The sequence below is a fragment of the Pleurodeles waltl genome, chromosome 5 (genome assembly GCF_031143425.1).
Source record: "Pleurodeles waltl isolate 20211129_DDA chromosome 5, aPleWal1.hap1.20221129, whole genome shotgun sequence".
NCBI lineage: Eukaryota > Metazoa > Chordata > Amphibia > Caudata > Salamandridae > Pleurodeles > Pleurodeles waltl.
Genome location: NC_090444.1, coordinates 1,289,988,984 through 1,290,016,364, shown reverse-complemented (window position 1 = coordinate 1,290,016,364; position 27,381 = coordinate 1,289,988,984). Strand labels below are relative to the sequence as shown.

General features: G+C 46.6%; 1 protein-coding gene across 1 annotated transcript in view; it reads right to left on the bottom strand.

Moving 5' to 3' along the window:
• The window catches only part of UFL1 (UFM1 specific ligase 1), a 329,946-nt gene that overhangs the window by 214,242 nt on the left and 88,323 nt on the right, over window positions 1-27,381 (bottom strand). The window contains exon 4 of the mRNA XM_069235525.1: window positions 21,418-21,515. Coding sequence (XP_069091626.1) covers window positions 21,418-21,515 — 98 coding nt within the window. The remainder of the gene's footprint in view (window positions 1-21,417; window positions 21,516-27,381) is intronic.

Genomic DNA, 27,381 nt, shown 5'->3' with positions numbered 1-27,381 from the left:
ATTTTATGGTGGTCGGAGCCAAATTTAATGCCTGGGAATGCAGGGCAAGCGCTCACCCGCACTGCCAAGGGCTCAACACTCAGCGCAAAAAACAACGGGGAAAGAGGGCATCCCTGCCTCGTGCCCCGTGATAGAGCAAAGAATTCCGAAATCACCCCATTTACGGAAATGCAGGACCTGGGGCATGAGTAATTGCTCATTACCATTGTTATAAATTGTTCCCCGAATCCAAAATGTCTCATGGTTGCCACCAAAAACGTCCACTCAACTATCAAATGCCTTCTCAGCGTCAAGCACTAATAAAAGTGCTGGGACCTTTTTCTTATGAACCTTTTCCATCAAATGGATGACACGTCGCAGATTATCATCCGTCTGGCGCCCCTTGATAAAGCCCGATTGGTCCAGATGTATCAGCTCTGGCATCACATCTTCCATCCTCTGCGCTAGGATTTTAGAGTATAATTTGGCGTCAAGATTTAACAGGGCAATGGGTCGATATGAGGTGCACAACTGAGGGTCCTTTACCGCAGTGATAAGAGCCTCCCCCATAGATGGGGATACCGCTCCTTCGCCTCGTATATAATTAAACAATGCAGCGAGCTGTCCCGCCAGTTCCGCACCAAAAGCTTTGTAGAAGTGGGCCGTAAAGCCGTCAGGGCCCGGGGCCTTATGCAGGGGAAGGGCGTCTATAGCCGCCTGAACCTCCTCCACTGTAAATGGTGCCGCTAGCATTTCATTTGTCTCCTGAGAGACCTGTGGCAGCTGGGAATTTCGCAGATAGGTTTCTTGAGTGAGCAGGTGGGTAATCTGAGTGATAGAGACGGTCGTAAAACCGTCTAAATGCCCTCGCTTTCCCTTCTTCCGTGGGGTGTTCTCCAAGCTCGTTGGTGACTTGCTCTATGTAGTCCCAGGCCTGTTTGGCTCGAAGCTGTCTTGCCAGGGGAGTACCTATCTTGTTGCCCTTGTCACAATGGGATTTCTGAAGTCTCAGCAGTGTCAATTCTGCCCTGTTTGTATAGACAGCTTGTAATTTACCTTTGAGGGACACCACCCTCCTTTGGGCTTGCCAGGTCGGGGACAGCTTATGGTCTTGTTCAGCTATCTTAAGTTCACTTTTCAAAAGAAGTTGGTCCTTAGCCTTTAATCAGTGCACCACGGACGCTAAGGAGATGAATTTGCCTCTGATGACTGTCTTAAAGGCATCCCAGAGTGTATGGGGGTTAGTATCTCCCACCCTATTGAATGAAGAGTTTTTTACAACATTCTACTGTTGATCATCATCAAGTATGTTCTACTGAAGCACCCCTCTGGCACGGTCAGAGACCAGAGAGTGGGTTGGCTCCTAGTGTAAGGAGAGGTTGCTTCCATATAACAACAGTTTCATAGCAGTAAGTGGATGGGTTCATAATAAACATTCTGTTTACATGTGTAAAGTCATAACTCTTAATTTTGGCTAAAAGCAAGCATAAAAATACAGCAATAAAAAAGATCGTAAATATAAAATGAATCTAAAATATATTTACAAATTCAAATAAATACATTAAACCTTGGCATAGAAATTCATCAGCAATATAAATAACCTCTTCCAGAGTTAGCTTCAATAGTTGGATCAAACAGGATAGTAGTTAATCACACGATATAACAATAGAAGCCATTTCAGAGACCAAAAAGGTTAATTACTATGACCTAGTATTCTCTGTCAACTATGTAGAAAGCTCTTTCAATTTCAAATTCCAAATCCACATGAAATACCGGGAGACTGCAAACACAATCTTTTCTCTTGTGTGACTTATTAGAATTCTAAGTGGCTCCTGGTAATTCTGAACGCCAAGTAATCTACACAAGAGAACAATCCACTTTTTCCGGGGCTTCAAGTATTTAGGGACGAAAAAGACAAAGTGTTCTGTAGTTTCGTTATTCATGTGCAAAGTCTTTTTAGATGTCCATCACAGGCAGAGACACTGTGATTCATAAAGCCGTCAACCTAGAGACCATAATGCAACATGCTTCAGACACAATCTTCAGATTGGATTTTTCCATTTTGTGGTACTTACGAGGTGTATGCGTACAAATACATATATCCAGGGTTTATCGCATTAAAAAGAACGACATTGCAGTCCGCTGGGCCTAACAAAACAAATAACAGTATCCACCCTAAGTATTCAGAGTGGCTCAGAAACACTGAAAGCAATTCTGTAAAAGGGCACACATTGTGAAATCACATACCCAAAATCAGTGGTTTCCAACCTGTGGGCCGGGGACCCCTGGGGTTACACGAAGCCCTCATAGGGAGTCTGTGACTGCTTGGAAAATTAAATAATATTAATAGATTAGGTCCTCATCTTTCAGTAATTACTTAGTGAGGGGTCCCCAGATTTCAATAATGATTCAGAGGTGGTCCCGGGTTCCAATAATGATAAAGTGGGGGTCCACAGAAGTCAAAAGGGTAGGAACCACTGCCCTAGATGAAGGAGAAGCAGATAAGACATGAGCTGTGTCACGGGGGAGAAGAAAGATTAATAAGAATGGGTGATCTTTATATAATTGGCAGATTACTCACATATGAAGAAATGTAGACAGCACAGACTCGCATGTTCACAGTTTTTGGAATATAACAGAATGTGAAAAGCAATAAAAAAGACATTGGGACATTTCCAAATAAGCCCACGACCACAGTAACATGCCATGTAGTCATAGGTACTGGATATACTCGAAAATGTATCACCCAACCGTACAGACATATGAGAGAAACTACAACAGGACACAGTAAGCCGGACAAGGAAAACAGGAATGAATAGGCAGAGTCGGAACAGAAGGTTCCATGCAAATTGGCAGAAACAGACTCCAGTAACACAAAAGTTAAATCAGAGGGTGTGAAAAGGACCGAGTGGTGTAGCATGCTGTTGCCTGGAGCTCCAGGCCAGCCGATATGATTGACAATAATCCTGACATACATGTAAGTGGCTGAATAGCTGAAGCATGACCCTTTGTGGTGGGAGACGGGCAGCGGAGAAGCAGAGAAGCCAGCAATATTTGAGTGCAGGCAAAACTGAAAGTTCACCAGCATGAAAGAAAGAACAAGATAGGACTTGGGAGAATCAGCAAAGACAAGCCAACGTAAACAAGACAGAGGTCAAGAGGGAGGAGGCGCCAGAAAGCCGATATCACAAAAGAAGCTGTCCACAAACCAGAAGGATCAGAATGAACTCCAGCCTGATCTGTGACCCTGGCATTGAGTTCTGAGGAGAGGACGGTGCAGACAGCGGTGGCACAGAGGACTGCCTAAAATTTGGCAATAAGAAATCACAGTGGTGACCGCCTCATATTTCAAGGGGAGGGGTAGGAACAGCGGAGGAAGCAAACGTTTAAAAAAAAAATGAGAACACTTTCCCTTGCACCGCTGTCTCCAGCCACCTCACTCCTCTTGTGGTGTCCCAGCAATGGAAAGCTGGAGGTGTGAACGGGGCAACCTGAACCAGACCACAAATTAACATGTGGGAAGTGAGGCGGGTGAATTAGCTCGAGGATCAAATGCAAGATTTACCAGAAAAGAGTCCACCATCCTAAATCTAGAGCCGAAGATGCAGAGAGGCGAGCACATAGAACAATATTCAGGTTGTGGGTCTACTACAGAAAATCAAAAGAACAGATATGCGTGTGTCCCAAAAAAACAGGATCACATAAGAAATCTCCAGTGAAGAACTATAATCTTTAAATGTGTCAGAGAGAGCTTGCCTTAAGTCCCCTCAGATTTGTGGTTATGAGGCTCTTAAACGTAATCAGAACTTAATAATGAGAATCACTAGGGAAAGGGCAGAAATCAAATTACACTGCAAGAGAGCAGGAAGAAAGCGCATACTCCACAGAAGAGAAACGGAGGCTAGATGAATCCGAGTCAAATGCAAGGCACAAGGGGTCCATGCAAGGTGTACACAGGCCCAAGACTCAAAATACGCTCAGAAACCCCAATAAATAAATGTTCAGTCAGATACTTTTGTATATGAAAAATGGTAGTGTTTATATACAAATATAAAGTGAAATACAGCACACATCAAATAATATACACAATCTTCATAAGATAGGCACTCTAGCGCTATCTGCACAAGATCTTGAGTCCCATTTATCGGTCTACTGACTATGGTTGTTCCCTATTTACATAAGGCAATGTTCAGGCTAGGCCTGCTCGTGATAACCAGTTTCAGAAGTTCCACTATGGTTTCTAAGGTCAGCGTGCCTTTGTGCTTTAGTGCTATAGTCAAAGAAAGCCTCACAACAACCCCACCCCCCCAGTGACTGTGGCCCAGTGATTATCAGTCTTAGCTGCTCTGGCTGGTGTTGCAATGCAGAGGGGCAGGAATGCAGCAGTGACCTGGAGCTATCTAATGAATTGGCTTTGCAGTTAATGTGCGTGGATGCTGCGCTATAAGGGGTAGTCGTGTTGCTGCAAGTAAGGTGTATGGACATTCACAGAGCTCCTCCGGTTGTGTGGAATGCCCTCATGATTATGGCTGCAGGTCTAGAGCAGCTTCTGGTGTTCAATGGCAAAGTAGATGCTCTGGTTACAAAGGTCACAAACAGCTATGTTTCACGTTCGCATGCCACATAAAGGCAACAGCCTTCTATCTTCTCAGTGTCCCCCACCTGGCATACAGGGAGGATGGGGGGGGTTTGAGAATATCAACACACAGGGAAACAGCCAATTCAGTTCACAGTGCTCCACAAGGTGACCACCATTACTCTTCATGGTAGCCCCCTCCTGGCATATGGGGTCGCCGACTTGAGTGGCATACAGTGAGATGACCCAATGGGTGTAGCGGTCCCAAATGCACAGTGAATTTCAAACTTCCCTTAAGGGATCCACTTGATAGGATCCCCACTAGACCTTGCTCCCCCCAAGCACTCTCCTCTACCTCGCACAGTCCTATAGTGTCCAAAGGAGGACAGATGATGGTGCTCCAGGGCAAGTGGTCTTGATTCTCCTGGGTGATGTCCCCTCACCCAGCAGTGAGACTAGCAGATCTTAGTCCCCAATCCTGGTCTCAACAGGCAGAAGTCATGCTGAGCTTCCCCAAACTAATGTACCCCTACCGTCTGACAATTTGGAAGACTCAATCTCCCCCTTTTTTTATACTCCATTTACCGACACAGATGCGATTTAGTGACTCATGTCTTTGAGCTTCGTGCTGTAGGTGTTGCAACCTTTTAAATGCCCACTCCTCTGTCCTGCCCTTTTGTCCAGGGAGCAGTCTGTCACAGAACGAGTGGCTTCAAACATGATAGGCTCCCAACACAAGACATGGGAGTGACAGGAGGATCATTCCTGGCCGCCAGCCTCACCGATACATCTCTAGCAAAAGGTCATAAAGACCCCAGCCCTCCTCTTTAAGATTCCCAATCCCTACAGTGTTTTTTTCCTTATCAGCCCCATCATCTACCTGACAATGTGCCCAGGCCCCTCTGACTAGTAACCTTTCCAGCATCAAGGAGCCCGACGAGAGAGAGAGAGTGTAAGTGTGAGTGTGAGTGTGAGTGTGTGTGTATGCATTTCCAAGGCCCTGGGTTTCCAACATGGAACCCACAATCCTCCATGTAGTGTACCACAGACAGGCACACATACTTTATCACAAACACACACTCACTTCACAGCACTACATATCATCATGATGTAGACCAATGTCGTGGTAAGTTCACAGCAGCTGAACTTTACATTACTGGGCCTGTGGGCCCTTTCCCAGTTACAGGTAAGACATCAAAAAAGCTTTTGATATACAAAATTGGAAGCATCTACATATACGATGGAAGAAATGGGAACAGGGAATGTGTTTCAGAACTAGATTGCACTGAGTGGACAGAGGTATGAGGCAGGGAAGACCCTGTCCCCGCTCCTCTTCGGAATAGCAATGGATCCACTTGTAATGTAGCTAGAGGTATAAAGCTAACCAGATTAGAAAATAAATTGTTTGTGTAACGTAGCAAACAGGAAAGAGCAGCCTTATTTTGGGCATAGAACCTTCACTCACATTTTGTGGCATACTTAAAGACTTTTGTAGGTGAGGATTCTATGTCCAAAATAAGGGTACTCTGATTTCCTGGTAGACAATTTATAATATGGTTCACCTTCTTTGTGGTGTTTTATAAGATGTAGCAACCCCCCACTCTACCACAGCAGACAGGCACCCTGAACCCAAAAAAGCCTGTATCCTAGCCCCTTCCCCTGTTGGTGAAGAGCTAAAGGTGTGGTTAAGGGCACTGATAGCTGTCAGTCGCCTCTGCTTGGTGCTAGCCTTTATGGCTGCACTGTCCTTGGCATGGCAGTCTGACCCCATGTCAAACAGCCAGATAGGCCACCTGACCGTGTTGGTCATGGTGGGGTTAGTCCTGCTGTGGCTAACTTCTTTCGGTAAATTGGGGGTGGCCTTGGCTAAGAAAGACTTGACAGAGGTGGATTCCTTTGGCCTCAAGATAAAAAGGATGGGTGAAGACCTTAAAAGCACAGTCGAAGCAATTCAGCTTCGATCCTATCACTGTTGAGGTAAATCAGTTCCCCAGAGGGAATGACTTGGACAGAAGGATGTAGGACAAAGTAGGCCCTGCAATAAACCAGCCTGTTTCCCTACTCTTCCTCACCTGACAGACTAGGAAGTCTCTCTCAGGTTTGGCTGAGTCCGAGGGGGGTGGGGGCAACCTATATGACTGGCAACCTTCAATCAATCAGTCAGTACTTGTAAAGCGCAGCTTATCACCAGTGGGGTCTCAAGGCTCTGTTGAGGGTGTACTGATCACTCCATTAGCCAGGTCTTGAGCTCCTTCCTGAATTGCTTCAGTGATGCAGCCTGTATGAGGCTGAGTAGGAGATTATTCCATGTCCAGGCTGCGAGGTAGGAGAAGGATCTGCTTCTGGCTGTGCTTTTCCTGATTCTTGGGATGGCGGCGAGAGTGAGATGGGAGGATCGGAGTAGCCTGGCGGGGTGTAGAAGGTCAGGCAGTGGTTGAGGTAGTCTGGTCTGATGTTGTGAAGTGCCTTGTAGGTGTGAGTCAGTAGTTTGAAGGTGACGCATTTGTCGATCCGAAGCCAGTAGAGATCTGAGGTAGGTGGAGATGTGGCTGTGGCGGGGGATGTCCGGGAGGAGTATGGCTGCTGCATTCTGGATTCCCTGTATCCTTGTTTGTAGCTTTTTTGTGATGCCGGTATAGAATGTGTTTCCGTAGTACAATTTGATGCTGACCAGAGCGTGGATGACCTTCCTTCTAGTCTGGGGATCCACATGAAGATCTTCCAAAGGAGACGCAGGGTGTGAAAGCAGGCTGATGAGACGGTGTTAACTTGACAAGTCATGGAAAGCGTGGAGTCCAGGCGCCGTCCCAGGCGGAGGGGGTAGAGCGGAGTACAAGGATCTCGGTCTTGTCTGACTTGAGCCTGAGGCAGCTGGCTTCCATCCAGGTGGCGACTGCACTTATACCGTTGTGGAAATTTCTCTTGGCGGTTTATGGGTCATCGGTCAGGGAGAGGATCAGTAGAGTATCCTCAGCAAAGGAGACAATGTTCAGTACGTGCTGTCTGATAATTTTGGCGAGCGGAGCCATGTAAATGTTGAAAAGGGTCGGGATTAGTGAGGATCCCTGGGGTACTCCGCAGCAGGTTTCTTTTGGCACTGAAGTGTACGGTGGGAGTCTGACACTCTAGGTTCTTCGAGACAGGAAGGAACAAATACATTCCAGTGCTTTGGCGTGGATGCTGGTGTCGTGGAGTCTGGTGCCAGGGTGGAGTGGGAGACTATGTTGAACGAGGCAGAGAGGTTGAGGAGGATGAGGGCGGTCGTGTCACCATGGTCCAGTATGGCGCGGATGTTGTTTTGGCTGCAAGGAGGGTTTTCTTGGTGCTGTGGTTTCTTCTGAAACCAGACTGAGGGATCTAGGATGTGGTTTGACTCGAGGAACTCCGTCAGTTACATGTTGATGGCCTTTTCTGTTACCTTGGCTGGGAAGGAGAGCAGAGAGATGGGTCTGTATTTTTCCTCTCCCTTGGGTCTGCAGGTTTTTCTTTTTAGGAGTGGGTTGATCGCTGCGTTTTTCCAGCCAGATTGGAAGTTGGTGGTTTTGATGGAATGGTTGTTGGTTCGACAGAGATCCAGTTTGATGGTGTCGCTGGCCAGGTTGAAGATGTGATGTGTGTGAGGGTGCCCCCAAACGGATGGAGTTCATGAGTTTCTGGGTACCTTCAGTAGAAACAGGGGTCCAGTGGTTCATGGTTTGCCGCATGTGGTCCGTGCTGATGTTGGTGAGCGGTGGCGAAAGGTTACGGCTCTTGATTTTCTAGGGAAAAAAAAGGTGGCAAGGATATCACAAAGGTCTTGAGAGGGGGGGATGTTCGAGGTGCCTGATCTGGGGTTCGTGAATTCCTTGACTATGGTGAATAGCTCCTTGCTTTTGTGTGCGTTGATGCTGATACATTCTTGAATGGCAGCTTTCTTGGTGGCTCTAATGTGCTGGTGATGGTGGTGACTGCGTCTTTGTAGGCTGTGTGATTTGTAGTTTTTTGCTGTTCCTCCATTTTCGTTCCAGTCGTCTGCAGTTGTGTTTGGATTCTTGGAGTTCTATTGTGAACCAGTTAGGTTTCCTCTAGTGCTTGTTTCCGGCAGGTTTTCTGAAGGGGGCTATGGTGTTGATGCATTCTGTAATCCAGCAGTGCAGGTTGCGCATTGAGTAGTTTGCCTTTGTGGCATCTGGGGGGAGGGGGGGAGTGGCAGAGGGCATCGATGAGCTGGGCTTCGGTGACTTTGTTTCAGTTTCTGCCTGGGGCGCAGTGGCGTGCGGTGGTCTTCATAAAGGCGAAGTGGGCGCATCAGTGGTCGGTCCAATGGCGTTCGGAGGTGTGCAAGATGGTGATGCCGTTTCCAGCTCAGAAGACGGGGGTCGAGGGTGTGACCTGCTGAGTGGGTAGGTAACTAGTTGCTTGAGACCGAAGATGGCAGAGTTGTCCAGAAGGGATGTGGTGTTAAGGACTTTGCGGTTTTCAAAGTGTAACTTGAGGTCACCGGGTAGGATGTAGTCGGTGCAGGCAAATGCCTACGGGTCGATTAGGTTGGCAAAGGTTTTGTTGAACTGGGGCCGGGGTCCAGGTGGTTTTTAGACGATCGTTCCGCGAAGAGAGGTGTTCAGGTTGGTCTGAATTTGGAAGTGGAGGTGTTCTGTGGTGGTTGGCTGGTTCTGATTTTTGATGGTGGTTGTGAGGCGGAGGGTGTTTCTGTAGACTATTTCAATGCCTCCTCCTGGTCGACTGACACTGTCTTTGTTGCCGATTTTGTAGCCGCCAGGAATGGCGGTGGCGATGTCCAGGGCTGAGGTGGGGGTGACCCAGGTCTCTGTGAGGAAGGCGAGGGTCAGGGGTAACCGAATCGAAGAGGTCCCCGGTTTTTATGGCATGTTTGGCAAGGGAGCGAGTGTTGAGCAGTATGCACTTGAGATGTCCGTCTTGGCTGTGGGCGGGGTGGTGTGGCATGAACCGGCAGGTAAGGGAGCAGGAGAAAGGTCCACAAGTGTTCTTTGGATTGGCTTCGTGGAAGGCTGAGGCTCTTTCAGGCCTGAGGGTGTGCAGCACGCTGGCATCGTACTCTGGGATGGTGCGGGAACCAGGGTCCATGGCACTGGGTGTGGTCAAGGCACGGACCGGCACAGACGGGCTTTCCTTTGGTGAGACTTCAGCGCCTGCTGCGCACTGCTGCACATTCGCGGGCATTAAGATGGTAAGGGAGGTGTGAGGGTCTGGGCAGCTTGGAGGCGAGAGGGTGGGAAAGCGCTTTGCAGGGAGGGGGCGAGGCCGCAGGGGCAGCAGCAGGAGCAGGGATAGAGTGCTGGGAAAAGAAGAGCAAAAGTGTTGGAAAACAGAAAAAAGAGACAAGAAGAGAAATGAGATGACAGAAAGGTAAAGATACACACACAGACACGTACAGATGGCCACTATGCCACCAGGGATGAGATGCAGGTGGGAGCCTGTGGGTGGAGGCTAGCCTCGAATTGAGAGTCAGGCAGGCTCTCAGTTGGACCAGCAACAGCAGCAGGTGGAGCTGAGCAGAGGGGGCAAGCAAATGCTGGTCAGGTGGTCAGAGGAGTCGTCCTCTCACTGCGCAGCGGGCACCATTGAGAAGGGGAGGGAGGGTCAAGTTAGCTGGGAGGCGGAAGGGTGGGAAAGCGCTTCGCAGGGAGGGGGACAGGGCCGCAGGGGCAGCAGCGGCAGGGATGGAATGTGGGGGGAAGAAGCGCAAAGGTGTGGGGGAAAAAAAAAAAAAAGACAGAGGAAAAAAAAGATGACATTAAGGCAAAGAGACACACAGAGGTACAGATAGCAACTAGTACACCAGGGATGAGGTGCAGGATGGGGGTGCCTGCAGCTGGAGGTGGGCCTCGAACTGAAAGTCAGGCAGGCTCTCACTCGGACCAGAGGCAGCAGGTGGAGCAGCATAGAGTGGGCACGTAGATGCTGACCAGGACCCTAACAGTGCAAGGGGTGTCATTTGTGTTGAGGTAGGCTGACAAGGCCACTAAGTGCAACTCAAATGAGAATCTAGCAACTCTACATGATTTCATATGTTGAGGCTGAGAATGGTGTAATATGTTAGTGAAGACACTGAGAAACAAAACTGTTGGGGTCTCTAGTTGGCAGTCGGTTTGCACCCTGTCCAAGTAGGGACCCCCACTATAGTCAGGATAAGGGAGATACCCACTCAGATAACCCCTGCTCACCTCCTTGGTAGCTTAGCACAAGCTGTCAGGCTTATCTAAGAAGCAATGAGTAAAGCATTTGCAAATAACACACAGTAACAGTGAAAACACTACAAAAGGACACCACACCAGTTTTAGAAAAATAGCCAATATTTATCTATTTAAAACAAGACCAAATATGATAAAAAATCCAACATACAGTAATAAAAATATTAATTCTGAAAGATTTACTCAAAAATACAGTTCCCTGAAGTCAATAGCTCCACCCGGGGCTATCACGGCGTCGTGGGCAACAAAACCAACAGTCGTGTGCCAGCTACGGTGTCGGGAAGAACCGCAAACAGTACCTTGGATTAGTAGGGTGTCGTGATCCTCGCGGTGAGCTTCGGAGAGCGGCATCACTGACGTTGCAGTATCGGTTCCAGAGTCGGTGCAGGAGTTCTCGGGCCCTTGAAGTCACACGCCTTGCGGATCGAACTCCGGGCTGATGAAGTCAGGAGCGCTGGTGTGGATGGCGTCTGCGCTACGGTGCAAAGATGGACGTGCAACGTGTGGTGCACACAGGTCACGGTGCAGGCAGCGGCTCGGTGACAGTAATCCAGCACCGTCGGTGAGACCAGGGCTGCGGTGTGAAGCGGAATAGTGCGACGTGCTGTGTCTACAGGTCACAGTGCAGGCAGCGGCGTAGTCATTGCTGAAGCGCTGTTGTCGGTAGGCCCAGGCCAGTGGTGTAGGATGGGATGGTGCTTCGTGACCCTCAGGAGCGGTGCAGGCAGGATACCTGGTGACAACACTGGTGTCGATGGTGCTGGCGTTGGTGGACCAGGGCTGGGGTGCGGGACAGTGCTTCGTGCTCCTCACGAGCAGTGTCCACAGGTCACTGTGCAGGCAGCAGCACCGATGTCCACAGGACAGTCGTCGTCGGAGACCGGGGCCCACAGGTCGCGGTGTGAGCAGCAGCTCTGTGAAATCATCTGATGATGGCGTCGGTGAGACTAGGGTTGGGATGTGAAGTGGGGCAATGTGACTCTGTGCAGCGTCCGCAGGTCACAGTGCAGCCCAGCGGCATCGTTGGCGGTGTTGCAGTGGTTTCTTCTTTTGAACATCACAAAACACAGTTCCAGTGCTGCAGGTAGAGGAAACTGAAGTCTTTGGTGTCCCTGAGACTTCCAACAGGAGGCAAGCTCTACTCCAAGCCCTTTGAGAACTTTCACAAGCAGGACACACAGCAAAGTTCACCCTTTGCACTCTTTTCAGGCAGAATCAGCAACTGGAGACCAGTCCGGCAAAAAAACACAGCAAAGGGACAGTACTCCTCCTCCAGCTCTTCTCCTTGGCAGAGGTTCCTCTTGATTCCAGAAAGAGTCTCAAAGTCTGGGGTTTTGAGTCTTCTTTTTATACCCTGTTCTGCCTTTGAAGTTGGCAAAGTATCAAGTGTTTGCAAGATCCTTCCTTGTCCAGACCAGGCCACCAGACGCACACCAGGGGGTCAGAGACTGCACTGTGTGAGGGCAGGCACAGTCCTTTCAGGTGTGAATGGCCAATCCTTCCCACCTCTAGCTCAGTTGGCTCATCAGGGTATGCAGGCTACACCCCACCCCCTTTTGTGTCACTGTCTAGAGAGGTGCAAAACAGCTCAACTGTCAAACTGACCCAGACAGACAGTCCACAAACCGGCAGAGTCACAGAATGGTTTAAGCAAGAAAACGCCTGCTTTCTAAAAGTGGATTTTGCAAACAAACAATTTAAAAAACAACTTCACTAAAATATGTATTTTTAAATTGTGAGTTCAGAGACCCTAAACTCCACATTTTTATCTGCTCTCAAAGAGAAACTGTGCTTTAAGGATATTTAAAGGCAGCTCCCATGTTAACCTACAAGAGAGAAAGGCCTTGCACCGTGAAAACCGAATTTGGCAGTATTTCACTGTTAGGACATATAAAACACACTAGTATATGTCCTACCTTAAACATACACTGTACCCTGCCCCTGGGGCTACATAGGGCCTACTTTAGGGGTGCCTGACATGTAGTAAAAGGGAAGGTTTAGGCCTGGCAAATGGGTACACTTGGCAAGTCAAATTGGAGGTTTAAAACTGCACATGCAGACACTGCAGTGGCAGATCTGAGCCTTGTTTACAGGGCTACTAATGTGAGTGACACAACCAGTGCTGCAGGCCCACTAGTAGCATTTGATTTACAGGCCCTGGGCACCTCCAGTGCACTTTACTAGGGACTTACTAGTAAATCAAATATGCCAATCATGGATAAACCAATCAACAGTACAATTTACCTAGGAAGCACTTGCATTTTAGCAATGATTAGCAATGGTAAAGTGCACAGAGACAATAAACCAGCAAAAACAGAGTCCAAAACCAGGAGGTCAGAGGGCAAAAAGACAGGGGAGACACGCCAAAAAGCTGCCATGTCTAACAAAGCCACTTTTACTTCAGTGCACACAATCATGCATATTTGGCCTTTTTGTTCCCCAAATTATGCCATTTTAAGTTGTGTGTTCATACCCTTCCTTGTCACACGGTGGGAATGGGGTATATGCTAATACTTTAGAATTTGTGCATCCGTGACCTTCAGCAGCTGAGCACCTGGGCCATGTTGATGAGATAAGAAGCTTCTTCTCTAGCCCAGATAGCGTATATTCCTCAGCCGTACATGGAATGAGCGGGAATGAAGGAGAGGCATCCACAACTGTTCATTACCATTTGATGTACAGGTTAAAGGTAATATGGACATTTCTTGCTTTCATATACATAGAAAAAATATCAATACAAGGGCTTTCCCGTTCTGTGAAGATGCCTTTTAGAAATACATGATTCAGCCAAAAGCCCTGAACGTCAACTGACTCCATGATGTATGTGCCTGTGATGTCTAATTCATACGACTAAATGCACACAACTACTGATCACCCAATGTGACATCTTTTGTGAATGTCTGGAAAATTCTGTTCCCCTTGAATGCTCAGATAAAAGATTGCTGTAGTGGTGTTTGCCAGGTATCCAGACTTGCCTTAAAGGTTGGTTTGACAGACTTGTAGTTCCAGGCCCACTGTCTGTAGTTCATAAAGACTGACATGTCGGACTAAAACTGGAGGTCACAAAGGAACACTAATTGGATCGTCCTCTTTCTGTTGCTTAAAATTCTGGGAAAGAATGCTTATTTACCAACCGATGAACATTTTTATGGCTTTGCAGCATAGATGTATTGCCACTACCAAGACAATTTGTAACCATGAAGTAGTGATATTTCCTCAGTTTGGAATGCACCTGAATGTGAAAACAGGATAAAGTCTGGCTGATCAGTCACCAAGAAAATGCCTTCTTAAAACAGAAGAATAGTAATCTGGAAGGTCCTCATCATAAACGTGGTGCAAACATAACTCAGCTGGTGCAAATTGTGAAATCTGCTTATTCTTGATGGTTTTACGGGAAATTGGTAAGTCTATGAATTCAGCAATCTTGGAAAAGAAAGATAGGTGAGAGATAGGCTGTTATTTGGCAGGAGAGGGGTGAGATTTTCTTTTTTTCTTGGAGTGGTACGACTACAGCCAGCTTGAATCATTTTGAGTATATGTCTGTATTGTTTTGGCATATACATAGTGCTTTGTAGGTCAAGCGCACAAGTATTGTGGGCTTTTAACCACAACCCATGTCATGCCCATCACTTTCAGTCATTTATAGGCTTGCCTTTCAAAAATCACTTGATGTCATTCGGAATTGATTTACGTTTGTCCCTCCTTGAGGCTGTTTTTGTCACGCCTTGCAGACTGTCCCTGTTACATGGATTATTGCATGACTGCCATTATGCTTGAGCGTGGGCAACTACTTTTTTTGTCTCTCCCTTTTATGCTGCACAGTGGCCAGGGCGCTCACAGCGCAAACAGGCACAACAGTGGGACCTCAATCAGGGGTATTGAAGCGCTGGTCATATTGTTCACAGTTACCTAATCAGAGTTCTTACTTGTGACTCTCCCCTCAAAACACTTGAAATTGGTAAATGCTTTACAACAAAATAGAACTCCTCAAAGCAAAAGCGGCTCTCCCGGCACAGCAGGAGGGCCAATCCCACAATATTCACTGCACTTTGGAAAACTCTACCCAGTGGTGGTCCTAGCACAATAAGACAACCATCAAAACGTTCAGCACAATGCACTATTTCTGTCTAAGTCATCTCTGGGTCCCTACACTAGGTTAGTGGAGACCCAAAATAATAACCCCTCCCACCATTCAGTGTCTTTGTAAGTATTCTCATGGCTGGAACTTTTGTTTTCCAGCTGGGAATAACTTGTGTTTTAAGGGCCTTGTTTGTAATATCATTGCTATATGCCTGCTATCCCTGAAAATATATAATGCACTACGCCCCCAGGGGCTACATATATAGTTAGCATTATTTATTGTCGCTTTCTTTTTGTATTATTTATTGCCATTTGTTTGTGCGGCTATGCCCTCTAGGGGCTAACTATATAGTTACATGACCATGTTTCTTACAAATGCTGTTTTCATTGTGGTGTCTTTTAGGGCCAGTTCTAACCATTACAGAAATATCAATATATTAAAAAAATGTTAAATATTTGTGGCACAGAAACTTGACCCATAATGCTTTGCAGGGCACTACTTTTACAAAACATATTTGCTCATAACTTAGCCCTAGGACAAAGGGACCACATTCAAAACATTGACTACAATGTGCTCTTACCTACATCATCTCTGGGTCCCCACACTATGTTATAGTGGGGACTCTAAAAAAAAACCCTACCACAATTCAATGTCTTTTAAGCTTTCTCATGGCTAGAACTTTTGTTTGACAGCTAGAGAAGTGTTGTTGTAAAGGCCTTGTTTGTAATATCATTGCAGTAGGCCTGCTAGCCCTAAAAATCTCCTCTAGGGGCTGAGTATATGTTTACACTGCATTACAGTCTAATGCCAAAGGTTTATTTCCAATAAAGATTTAAAGGATAATTATAAATATTTGAATAATCTCTCCTGATTACAATTATGATCATAATTCAGGCCAACTTAACATCCTTATTACACTATGACTGTTTGAACAGTCTTGATATGTTTGGGGGACCATTCTAGTTTATTTCTCCTCTGTGAATGTCTTGTGTCTTTTTTGGGGAATTGTATTGGTCAGTCAACAACTCTGATGGTGGAGTGGTGAAAGTGGTATTCTAATCAAATTAGCATGGCAGATTTAAATTAGGACGCTAAATGGCAACATTTTAATTGTTTGCTGCAGATAAGGCAAAAGGGTCAATTGAAGTACTTTAGATACATACAGGGTCACTGAAATTATCTGGCAAGAAAATACAAAATTATGAGTGAGGCAGGGTTGATCAATTTATGTGGTAAACTAAGTCCAGTTTTTAATTTACAATGCCAATAGCTCTAACTCAAGCAAATGCAAGACCTATTGCTTTGCAAATGCTTGTTCTACCTCTTTATCAGGCTCAAAGCACTTTCCAGGTGGACGAAATAGAAATTACTCCATTCTTGTGTGGTTGCAAAGGTAATGGATGGTGAATTGTTTGATAAAGACATGTCTTGAGGTCATGCATACAGGAGTGCTGCAACCATGTTGTGGAATGCATGCGACACATGTGTAAAGTAGCTATAGAGTGCACGAGATAGGATTGCCTCTTGTGTATGCAGACCTGTAGTACTTGTAGGTTTCCTCCAGTTGGTGTATCGAGAAACAACCAGGTCCATGTAACCTTTCTAAATTATAAGTGGTTTCAGAGTAAAAAATAATATTGTGGGAGCATGTTTAAAAACATGCATGTCTGCAGAGACAAATAGCATCCATCCAGTTTTTTTTTTCTTTTTTAATTATGACTGGATGGTGGTCCTTTGGGATTATAATCCAATTTTGGATTGGTGAAAAACAGATTCAGTCCTGTAACACACCCAATATGTGATGCAATGAGACCTGAATAAAGTTCACCTGGCAATAGGGAACCAGTGCAAGGCCTTGAGAGCAGCAATGATATGGTTGTGTGCTCAAGTTAAGTAAATCTTAGTGAAGCTTGGAAAAGAGACATTGAGACATTTGACAATGATGACTGGGAGGAGGAGTTGCACAGCCCATAGGAGGTGGCAATACGGCCTGCTTCAGGCTGGTGCAACTGGGTATCCTGCATAGATCATATTATTCTAGAGTGCTCCTGCACAAGATGGGAAGGGGTGACTCCGTGCTCTGTTTGAGGGGTTGTGGGCTGGCAGACACCTTCTTTCATATACTTTGGGACTACCCTGACATAGAACACTATTGGGTCGGAGTAGTAAAAATAATGGGCAGGTTCCTCACCCTCTTGGTCACCTTAGATGCAAAATGGCTCCTACTAATCACAGCTGAGGCGACATGGCCTAGGTACCAGAAGATTTGGCTGGTTGTGACAGCGGGAGTGGCTAAACGCTACATATATGGGGTACAGCAGCACCTCCCCGGATAACAGACTGGGAGTCTGACATGGACTGGTGCCAGCAAGCAGAACAAGCATTGCAACGCAACAGGTGTCGCATTTGCTTGAGTCAGAGCTATTGGCACTGTAAATGCATACCTGGACTTTTCTTGCCACATAAATTGGTCAACACCGCCACATAATTGGTGCCCTCTTCCACATAATATCAGTGGCCCTGTGTATAACTAAAGCACTTCTATTTATCTTCTTCCTCTATCTTAATCAAACAATGAAAATGTTGCTATTATTTATCATATACTTTATATTATTTGGGGTCCCCCCCAGTCTAGTGTGGGGACCCAGAGGTGACCCGGACAGAAAGAGCATATCATACAGCGAGTTTTGGGCAAAAATGTTTTGTAAAAGGAATGCCCCACAAAGCATTGGGGCAAGGTTCTAATTGCAGCAAATATTGAAGTATCTTGACTGTAATGCTGAGAACAGCCATTAGAGGGCACCACTATAAAAAAAACATTTGTAAGAAACAGTCACGTAACCATATAGTCAGCCCCTAAAGGGCATAACCACACAAAAACAGAATGGTAGGACGTAATGCAGTGTAACTACATATTTAGCCCCTAGAGGGCGAAGTACATTACACATTTTCAGGCCTAGCAGGCCTACTAGAAAAAAAGTTCCAGCCATGAGAGAACTGAAAAACACACTGACTGGCAGGCGGATGTTATTTTGCGGTCCCACCACCCCAACCTAGTGTGGGGACTCAGAGATGTCCTAGACAGTGTGTGTCTTGCTGAACGTTTTGATGGTGGTCTCTTTGTCCTAGGACCACCACACAGTGAGTTATGGGCAGAAATGTTTTGTGAAAGGAATGCACTGTTAAGCATTATGGGGGAAGTTCCCGAGTGCTGCAAATATAGTAGTATCTTCACTGTAATGCTCAGGACAGCCCCTAGAGGACACCATATTGTAAATAGCATTTGTAAGAAACATGGTCATGTAACCATATAGCCAGCCCCTTGAGGGCATAACGACATGAAAAGAGAATGGCAGAAAGTAATGCAGTGTAACCATATATGCAACCCTTACAAGGTGTAGTGCCTTACATATTTTCAGGCCTAGCAGGTATAATGCAATGATATTACGAACAAGGTCCTTTAAACACAAACTACTCTCAGCTGTAAAACAAAAGTTCCAGCCATGAGAGAGTTTAAGTCGAATTGTGTGTGAGAGAAAAGGCCTCTTTTTGACATGGTTAGATACCACTTTTTGCCTAATGTATGATGTAGCCTAGAAGTTGTAATGCCCAGGGCCCCTGCTAACCAGGTTCCCTGGACCACAGCTCTTTCTCTAAAACTGTTGTGATGCATTGGCACACTTGAATACACCTTTAGCTACCACCATTAGTCCCTAGTAAAAGGTACTTAGGTACCCAGGGCATGGTTTACTAAGGGTATGCCACTAGGGGAGCAGCAGTGATTGTGTCACCCTCTACGGTCATGAATCCAGATGCACCCAGCACTGCCATTGCAGGCTGGGGGTCCTGGTGCAAACCTAAAACACAAACTTGACATGACACACTGCCTTGTGTGCCCAAGAACTCCCTCCAGAGTGGAGGTACCATTCTACAACAGCACGTAACCAGCAAGCCAGTGAGGGTCACTTCACTGATCAGCCGCTAACTCTCGAACCGGAAGTCGTAGCTGGACCCAAAGATACACCGACGACTGCGAGGACAAACCCTGCAAGTCTGCCAAGTTTGGTGGAAGTGTGCCATCCAGTGGTGAATCCGTATCAATGCCCTGGGTATTAGTCAGCTAACGTCAGACACCAAGTAAACCAGCCCGCCCGGGGATGAAAAAGGACCAGGAGAAAGCCCCAGTCAAAGGACCTCAGGAACACCCCAGACCTCCTCAGGAATCCTGACATCTCTACAGGTGGGGGATAGAGGTCTCCCCACCACATGATGCCTCCACACCCACTGTCATTCTCATATTCATGCTGTCATATGCTCTACTTAAAGTGTACACTGTGTGACTGACACAACTATTTAATTTACTGTACGATGAGCAAACCTCAATAAAATAGTTGTAAAAAAAGTTAAGTAAATCTTGCAGCAGCATGCATTAGCCACTATAATTTGCAGGTTAGACATTTTGGTAATCTAATGCACAACCCACTGGCACAGAAGAGACATGAGAAGACGAAAGCTCTAGATATCCTAGTCTTCTTGACTAGTCCCACGTGGGGGAAGCTCTTGTACAGGACTCTGACAGTGAAAAGTGTTTTTGATCTCTTGGTTAACCTGTGGCTGCAGTGGCAGACTGGAATAAATGATTACACCAAGGTTTCTTATTTGAGTCGATGTGTTTGGGCACAGTCCAAACTTTTACCCAGGACAGTACTGGAGTCATAATTTTGATATTGAACAAGCAAGTTGGTTTACAATCTGGCAAAGATGAAATTGAAAACAGGTTTGAAAGTTTCAAAACAAGTGTGATGAAAGACTTGCTTCTGCCACCCACAAGCACACTTAACACTCAAACAGATAAGGTGGCCTCCATAATGCAGAAGAGAAGGGGACTGGTTCTCAGATTAATACAGCCAGAGACCAAAACAACCTCAGCACACAAGCACTTAAAATTATTTTGCTGAGAAAGAAGAACCAATGAAAATCTCATTCAGCTATCAAGACGTAGTAAAACATTCCTGAACTGAAAACTAGTACTGCCGTTCGCTAGCTTGAAGTCCCAAGTAACACCAATTTGCATAGTTTAATCTCGACAAAATCTCTGTACTCTGCAGCGGAGCTCATGGATGTTGAGGTAAAAATGTCAAGATATTGTTCTAGAGCCTCACCTGATACTTCTATAGGAGGGTCAATAATTTCCATTGCCCTGACAGGAATGCAGTGAATGAGGACCTGGGCACTACCAGTAGGCCAAATACTGCCCAACAGTGGTGGAAGGAAACAAGTTCCACTTGCTGTGGTCTAAGCTTAACTAGTTTAACACATTTTCAACAGCATGATCTCTGGGGTGATTTGAAAGCCACTGATCCAGATGCCTTTTCCCAAACCTGAAGGTATTTATTAATCCCTGTTTGGAGATGGAGACTGTGTTGCGCTACCTGCTGCTTCTCTTTGCTGCTGGGGTTAGAACAGCAACAGCTCTGCTGGCTCGAGGGCCTGAACCTGGCAATCAGCAATTGCTTGGGTTGGGATGGGAGAAACTAGGTGCAATATATCAAATAGGAATGTCGCCCAAATTAAAACTTAGCCTTTATATTATGCAACTCAATTTTGTAAGCTATTGTTTTACTAATACATGACTAAGGGCCTGATTATGAGTTTGGCAGTCTTGTCACCACCATCACATCGGGTGTCAGTAACCCAAACGTTGACTGGCAGGTCTGCCAGCCGAATTGCTATTTTGGCAGTTTGCTGAACTAGAGACGGCCTGAGTCACGCTGACACCTCCAGAGGTGAGCACCTTCACATTGGCTGGGGAACAGCAGCTGTCAAAGGGCGGGTGCAGACAAGGGGACCACTATACATATCACAATGTCCTTTCCTGTTGAGCCGACTGTGGCGGGGAGACTGCCAGCTTTGAGATGGTGGAATCAAAGGAAATGGGGTGCTAGCTGCTGCAAACCCTTTTTTACCTTCAGTCTCCGACGTGAACCCCTTCGTCCAGGGCTCCCCCATTCACATTATCAACTCTACTCCAAAAATAAAGACCAAAACATCCATGTGAGTACCTTTTGCAATTGCTGCCAGTGACTGGACAGGGAATATATGGCCCAGACTCTAGCAACTGAATAGTACTTGTAAAGAGTACCTTTACACGTGTCATGCATTTGTGTACATTTTGGAATTGTTTGTTCAAAACGTACCCACCTGCATCAACACATATGGAAAATATACTATGTATTGTTGACCCCGTCCATCACTTTCAGAAACAGCCAGTGGTAACCCTGTATTATGGCAGTCAAGAGACTGCCAGCTCAGTGGTCCTCTTTGGACTGCCGCTGCATCGGTACGATGCTGCGACCACCAAACTCGTAACCATGCCCTAAGTTATTTCTCTCAAACTACAACAAATAAAGTGAATCATCACCAAAGGTCCAAAATAATACTGGTTTAAATAAATACAGCAATAATAGATTTTTGTTGGCTAAATCATAACACAATCTGGAAATATTAAACACATTTAAAAACTACAATGGCTTACGAGGCTCCACCCATTTACTATTAATCATACTCACTCATCCACAAGTTGTCCGAGAACAAGTTGAGTATTTCGATCAGATTTTACAATGTCACTCGCTCGATTTTCAATGTGAATTAAATCCACATTAATGATCTGAAACAAAATTAATTCCCATATATGTAACTTTTGGGCATAAAAAGATGCTACTTGAACCTTCATTTTTCTATGCAATTAAAAAATGTTTGGTATGTCACCAAACTGAACATGAGACTAGTTATAATAAATACAGTGCTCATAGTATTCCGTCCACCTTTCTTCACACGTGGCATACTATCATAATGTAATGCCAGCATGCACAGAGCCTACACTTAGGCTATGTCCCTCAAACGCCAATTAAATTTCATCATAAGACTGCATTTTTGCCTCATCGGGAAAGAAACATTACTTTTACCTGTAACATCAGCCATCTTCATTAAATTCATGAACAGTGAATATCTCCACTTATGAGTGGACTGATAGGACGCTTTTTACAAAGCATTAAACTCTTTACAATGATAACACTGAGGCCCTCATTACAACCCTGGCAGTCAAAGACCGCCAGGGTTGTTTTGGCGCTCGTATCGCCAACAGGCTGGCAGTACAATTTGCCATATTTTGTCCTGGCGGTTTCCCACTATTGTTGTCTCGGCGGTTATAATCCACCAGGGCAGCGCTGCCCTGGGGATTATGACTCCCCTTCCCGCCAGCCTGTCCATGGCGGTAGAGACCGGAAGGGGAGTCGCGGGGCCCCTGCACTGCCCATGCACTTGGAATGGGCAGTGCAGAGGCCCCCAGGCACAGCCCCACCCTGCTTTTCACTGTCTGCCCAGCAGACAGTGAAAAGCTCAACGGGTGCAGCTGCACACGTCGCACGGCCGCAACACCGCCAGCTCCATCAGCAGTTCAACCTTGGCGTAATGAGGGCCTGAATGCCTAGATAGAGGAAACATTTTTATTTTCTGTCTTTTTCAGAGACATTTATGAGTAAATATTTGTAAGCCAGTGGAAAAATGTAAATGTATCTAAAATAAAAACACCAGAGGTAATTACTAACATAAACATCTTTTCATTTTCAACTTTGGTGGAGAAAAATACATCTGTATCGAAAAGCATTATTTTAAACAGAGGAAAACTAGCGCTTGCCCCTTAAGGCAGATATAGAACGGTGCATATGTTAAATTATAAAAGCTTCTTACATTCAGCTGGCTTAACTCAGGAGACCGCCTGCGTAATAATTTAATGAAGATAACAGAGTGAAAACAGGTGCTACATGTATGTAAGCTTTCCTTCTGTATTATGAGATCTGTATTATTATACATAAATGACAATTTGAATAGCAAACGCATCCTTGCCCCTCCAATCCCCCTCCAACTCCCACCCTGCCCGCTAACCCTAAAAGCGAATGGGAAAATCAAGCATACAGTACCTAGATTAATAAAAAGATGATTGTGATAAAGCAAACACATCTTTGCAAAAAGACTGGAGCTAGGTGATTTCATATTTAAATGATAACGGCTGGCAAACACTTGGACTCCACTAAGATTATTTAGACAAACAAGCAATGGTAAAACCAAGAAGGCTAGTTTTCATGTACTACTGCGTGCAGAAAGTGTTAACATATTAAAGCCAGATAACTATAAAACTGAATTCTGTTTAACTTGAAACAACCTTGCCTTCAATAAAGTCTTGTTTTAGTTTGTATGTCAAATAAATTTTTGATGACAAATTAATATTCATTATAACCTTTCCTTCATTTCTGTGGCATAAGAAGGATAAGTTACTTACCTGTAAATCCTAGTTCTCTTCCAGGGGTACCCACGAAAGGAGGGCCCATGAGTTTAGATAACACTATGTTCAACTCCCATGGAGGCGAGGGTTTTCGAATGGGTGGAAGCACCTTCTTTAAACCTTCTAAGAAATCCTTGACTACTGGCATGGTAAAGAAGAATTTCTGAGAAGGTGACTTACGATAAGCTGTAATGCAGATAAATGTACCTTAATAGAAGACAACTGCAGACCTGATTTCGCCAGATGGAGCAGGTAAGACAATATGACCTCCTCCCGAGCTAGAATAGGATTCTGACCCTGTTGTCGACACCACATGTAGAATCTCTTCCACTTGAACGCGTAAGAGCGCCGTGTGGAAGGCCTTCTGGACTCCTTTAAAATGTTCATGCATTCCTGCGAGAGCCCTAGATGCCCATACTGCAGGAATTTAGGAGCCATGCCGTCAAGCTCAGAGAGGGAAGGTTGGGGTGAAGAATCTTGCCTCCCAGCCTCCAAAGGAGATCCGGTCTGCACGGCAGCCTTTTGTGCGGTTGTTCTGACAGCTTAAGAAGATCTGTGTACCAGAACTGTCAAGGCCATTGCGGGGCTATGAGAATCATTCTGGTGTTGGATCTGTAGAGTTTGTTTATCACCGCTGGTATCAGGGGGATCGGTGGAAAAGCGTAGAGAAATATCCCTGACCAGTCTATCAACAGGGCATTCCCTCGAGTCCCCGGACGGTAGAACCTGGACGCGAAGTCTGGGCATTTTTTGTTTACTTTGTCTGCAAACAGATCTAACTGAGGCTGACCCCATTGAACGAAGATGTCTGCGACGACCTCGTCGTGAAGAACCCAGTCGTGGGCGTCCGCGAGGGTTCTGCTTAGGAAATCTGCCTCCACTTTTTGTTGCCCTGGGAGGTGGATCGCTGTAAGAGACATTCCCCTCGCTATGAGCCAGTGCCAAATGGTTTGAGACTCCCGAGACAGGGGCCGGGAATCTCGTACCCCCTTGTTTGTTCAGATAATACATTGTCGTCGTATTGTCCGTCTGCACCAGCAGAGACTTTCCCTGAATCAATGGTGCAAATGATTTGAGAGCCAGATGAACCGCTCTGAGCTCCAGCAGGTTGATATGGTAAGTCTTCTCTTTGCTGGACCACAAGCCCTGAGCTTGAAGGGAACCCAGATGAGCTCCCCAGCCCTGTAGCGATGCATCCGTTACAAGAGTGTCGGAAGGAATTGGTTGGTGAAACTGAACTCCTACTGACAGGTGATATCTGCGCGTCCACCATTGCAATGATTGCCGCGCTCCTACAGGAAGAAGCATCCTGTCCTCCCATTGGCCAGTGTGTTGATTCCAGTTTTCCTTTAGAGCCTCTTGAAGAGGTCTCATATGCAATCTGGCATTCGGGACAATGAAAATGCAAGAGGCCATGGAGCCCAACAGAGATGTCACCTGACGGGCCGTAGGCGCAGGGGAACCAAGAAGATCGTGACACTTCCTCCTTATTGATAATAGTCGTTCCTCCGAAGGATACACTTCTTCTAGTTCTGTATTCAGTATCGCCCCCAGGTAGTAGAGGGTTTGAGTTGGGATGAGAGTGGACTTTTGGAAGTTGACTTGCAGACCTAGAGAGCGGAAAACACTGAAAACAATGTCTAGATGCTTTTTCGCCTGTTCCGGAGAGGAGGCTTTCAGTAGCCAATCGTCTAGGTATGGATAAATGAAGATTTTCCTCTTCCTTAAATGCACCGCTACCGTTGCTACACACTTGGAGAATGCGCGAGGGGCAGATTTGAGGCCAAAAGGCAGCACCTTGAACTGATAGGGTGGAGAGGCTATCACAAACCGAAGGAATCTTCGATGCTTGGGTACAATCGGGATATGAAAATACGCATCCTGCAGATCTATGGAGCACATCCAGTCTCCTCGATGTAGCGGAGGGAAAATCTGATGAAGAGCCAGCATTCTGAATTTTTGTTTCCGTATGAATTTGTTGAGCAGCCTCAAGTCTAGAATCGGTCTGAAGACTCCTTCCTGACCCTTTTTTGCTACTAGAAAATATCGGGAGTATACTCCTTTTCCCCTTTGGGCGGCTGGCACCTTTTCTATCGCTCTTTTCTGCAACAGGGCGCAAACCTCTCTGCGTAGTAAGTTCATGTGCGCAGGCCTCTACTTGGTTGGTGGCAAATGAGGTGGAGGTTGTCGGAAAAGAAGAGAGTATCCATTCTCTACAATGTTCAGCACCCATTTGTCTCTTGTTATGCCATGCCACTGGTGAGCGAACTCTGTGATACTTCCCCCAACCAGAGTGGTGGACGGTATTAAGGGAAGTGAACCCTCATTGTTTTGCGGGGGTTTTAAGGGTAGACTATTGAGGTCTGCTTGATCCTCGGTCTCTTATGGCCTTGCGAGACTGGAAGAGAGGACGCCCTTGCTTCTGTTGCGGTCTCTGGGACCAATGAGAGGTTTGATCCCTCTGTTGGAACTGGCACCTGTCGTAAGGTCTGTACATCCTTCTGAAGTCTTTCCTTCTTTCCAGACCAACTACCCTTGTGTCGACCTCCGCCTTCATACGTGCCATCTCATCATCCGTGTGGGCTCCAAATAACGAGTTTCCGTTAAACGGAAGATTCATGATGCGCTGTTGCGCCTCCTGCTTTAACCCTGTGAGCCTCAGCCAGGAAGATCTTCTTGCGCAAACCCCATGCGCGTATCCATGTGCCGCCAAGTCCACACCGTCTGCGGCTGCACTGATGATTTGATTGGCCACCAGACTTCCCTCTTGAAGGATCTCCTGGAAGTCCTGCCTGTCCTCCCTAGGTAGCTTTTCCGCAAATCTGTTCAGCGAGTCCCAGAGGGATCGATCATATCTGCCTAGGAGTGCTGAGGCACTGGAGACCTTCATCATCGATGCCGCCGTGCCACACATCTTCCTACCCAGAGAGTCCAGATGTCTACTCTCCTTGTCTGGCGGAACCGTTGAGGACGACGCCACTGAATGAGTCTTGTGGGCTGCGGCTAATATGACTGAGTCTGGTGGTGGATCAGCCCTGAGAAACAAAGGATCCTTATCAGGGGCCTTGTACTTTTTCAAGATCCTAGCAGGAGATGAATGGAGGTTTGCTTGCGTCAAAAAAGTCTCCATGGTCGGCTGGAGAAGACCAGGCACGAGTGGTAACAACTTCCTTGAAACCGTTCTGTGTTGCAAGGTTTCGAAGATCACTGATGAGGAAGTTGAAGGTTCCAGGACATCAATGTTAAGCTTTTGTGCTCCCCTGAGCAGCACCTCATTGAAAGTTGTTATATCATCCACCGGGGAAACTCTAGCTGGTGGAGAGTCTGTCAGAGTTGGGGAGTAACCTCTTATGGAAGACCTCGACGATGTGGACCAAGACAGGGTCCTTCTGTGATGGCGCAACCTTGACCTAGACCTCCTCTGGGAGCATGACCTGCTCTGAGATCTTGTGGTAGTGCATCAAGGCCTAGTGGTAGATTGGTGAGACGTAGAGCGAGCCCGCTCTGCATGCGCCGTTGGCGATGGTGTCCTCGGAAGCGACGTTGATGGCGAGTACATGCGTGAGTACTGAGAGTCTGGAGAAGCCGGCGCATTGTTAAGGCTCTCCAACCACCTAGGCGATAGGTTTATGGGCAAGATGTGCCCTGACGATGAGGCCCTTGACTGTCTCGATCCACTCCTTATGGAGACCACTGGACTTGGTGGAGTGAGATTCTTGTCGGCCGGTGGTAGCTGACGCTCTTCTCCTTGAGAGACAGGCAGTAGCTGTCTCGACGTCGATCGGTGTACCGATGTCGAAGGAGGCCCAGAATGTGTCATAGGCTGCTCAGGTCTCGACGTCTAGCGCCTCGACGGCGACCGGTGGTCCCTTGCATGTGTACGACTCGACGTCGTATGCTTCACCGTCGAGTGATGGGCCGCTGACAACCTCGACGTCGTCTTCCGTGCCGTCGAGGGTTGTAATGCCTTCGACGGCGCATGAGCACGCCGGTGCTGGCTCGACGTCGATCGGTGGGTTGCCATCGACGGAGATCTGTCCCGATGAGAGAGATGAGCTTTCGACGTCATATCCTTCGACGCCGGTCGGGTCGACGGCGATAAGCGATGATGCGACGGTGGCAGCGATGACATCGACGGGGAACAAACAGGTACTTTCTTACCAGCTGACGTCGATCTAGCCTGTCACTCATG